The following is a 1,491-nucleotide window of genomic DNA, read 5'->3' on the forward strand; positions in this document are numbered from 1 at the left end:
ACAGAAAATACATAAAAAGTGTAATAAAACGCAAATTTTTTGTGGCTTAAAAAATCGCAAAGTACTGATAAATAACTTGAAATAAGTGGAATGTTGACAAAAAAAGTATAAGGTCTCTATTTTTTAAAAACCAAGAGGAATTTCAATTTGTGTCAATATTTTCGCCTCGGGCCAAAGCCCCTTCTTTTTTTCTATTGACTTACTCGAACATTTATGACTGGCATCGAGGGAAACAGCTCCTTAAGTCGAGATTCAACGATAATACCCGATTGTGTGTCCCATCGTGCACCTTCCATAAATAACCCGTGTACGTAAGCACCTTCTCGAGGAGCACCCCTATCCATGCATATTCGAAACGAATATTGCATGTAGTTTAATTTGCAAGTAATTGCATTTAATGTCGAATACATCAGGTAAATACTTACGTGAATTCTTCTTTTTGTTTTTTCGTTACATCACAAACCAAACACATTTTATCCAGTGGAAGCTCGTTACGACGCGCCGTACTCTGCATAATTGCCGTCAAAAGTGATTGTGGATTGAAGAATCCAGCCAGCCAAATGCACGTTGGAAGCTGAAACAAGTGGACAAAAATACAATAAAAATGAAATAAAATATTCTATTACAAGTTAGATATCCAAAATCTTACCACAAAATCAGTAGACCAAGCTTCTAATTCACGAAGACGCATAAGCAAATCAACGAACCAATTCGTCAAACCCAACAATGACGGATAAGCACGAGAGGCCCAAATCATTGGTACTTGGTCAAGAAATAATGCATTTTCAAGTACTTCCATTTCCAATGTAATTGTCAATTCACCTTTTAAACCTAAATCCAATTCTTTAAGTGAACGTTTCATTTCACCAGTTAAATTATTCATTCGTTCACATTCTTGGAAGGCAACAATGATATATCTTATGCAAATAAATAAATAATTACTCAATAAAATGTTCAATGTTCTAATGTAAATAGCAAAACATACGGTGTTCGTTCTTCAACTTTATTCATGACCTCTATCATGTTAAATTCTTCTGGTAGTTTTTCTATAATTTCATCCAATATTTGCTTAACCTTATCCTCCCGACTTACAGTCGACCCCTGTCCACCTTCATTGCCGCGTGGTTGCATTTCAAATACCGTTCGAAATAGATTTTCCGAAGTTGTTGTTAAAAATCCTATCTCAGCATTTGGATGCAATCCTGCTCAAAAGAAGTGCGAATACAGAATACGTTATTTTTCAAAAGAAGGGAGAAAGAAGAAAGTTTCTAGTGTTTACACTTAGTTTCGAAGTACAGGGTGTGCCAGTGAAACTGATATTTTTATATATGCTTAAAAAACGTGTTGTTTTTTTACAAAAATTGAACAAAAACTTTATTGAGATTTAGAATAGGGTCCAAAATTTTGAATTCATGTTTTGGTTTTGATTCTTCCTCCATTTGCACGGATCACCAAACGGAAACGTCGTAAAAACGATTTACACGCGGCGCG

At 35.0% G+C, this 1,491-nt stretch overlaps 1 protein-coding gene across 1 annotated transcript; it reads right to left on the minus strand.

The window, feature by feature from the left end:
• Positions 1-203: 203 nt before the first annotated feature.
• On the minus strand, positions 204-1,202 carry LOC116351581 (dynein beta chain, ciliary-like; the record flags this gene model as incomplete). Its single annotated transcript, XM_031783704.1, has 4 exons — positions 204-336; positions 426-574; positions 650-917; positions 986-1,202. Coding segments are annotated over 4 exons (767 nt in total), but the record flags the coding sequence as incomplete, so codon positions are not given.
• Positions 1,203-1,491: the final 289 nt, after the last annotated feature.

This window comes from Contarinia nasturtii, unplaced genomic scaffold (genome assembly GCF_009176525.2).
Source record: "Contarinia nasturtii isolate CC-2019 unplaced genomic scaffold, AAFC_CNas_1.1 Cnas_scaffold_5752, whole genome shotgun sequence".
In the NCBI taxonomy this organism is placed as follows: domain Eukaryota; kingdom Metazoa; phylum Arthropoda; class Insecta; order Diptera; family Cecidomyiidae; genus Contarinia; species Contarinia nasturtii.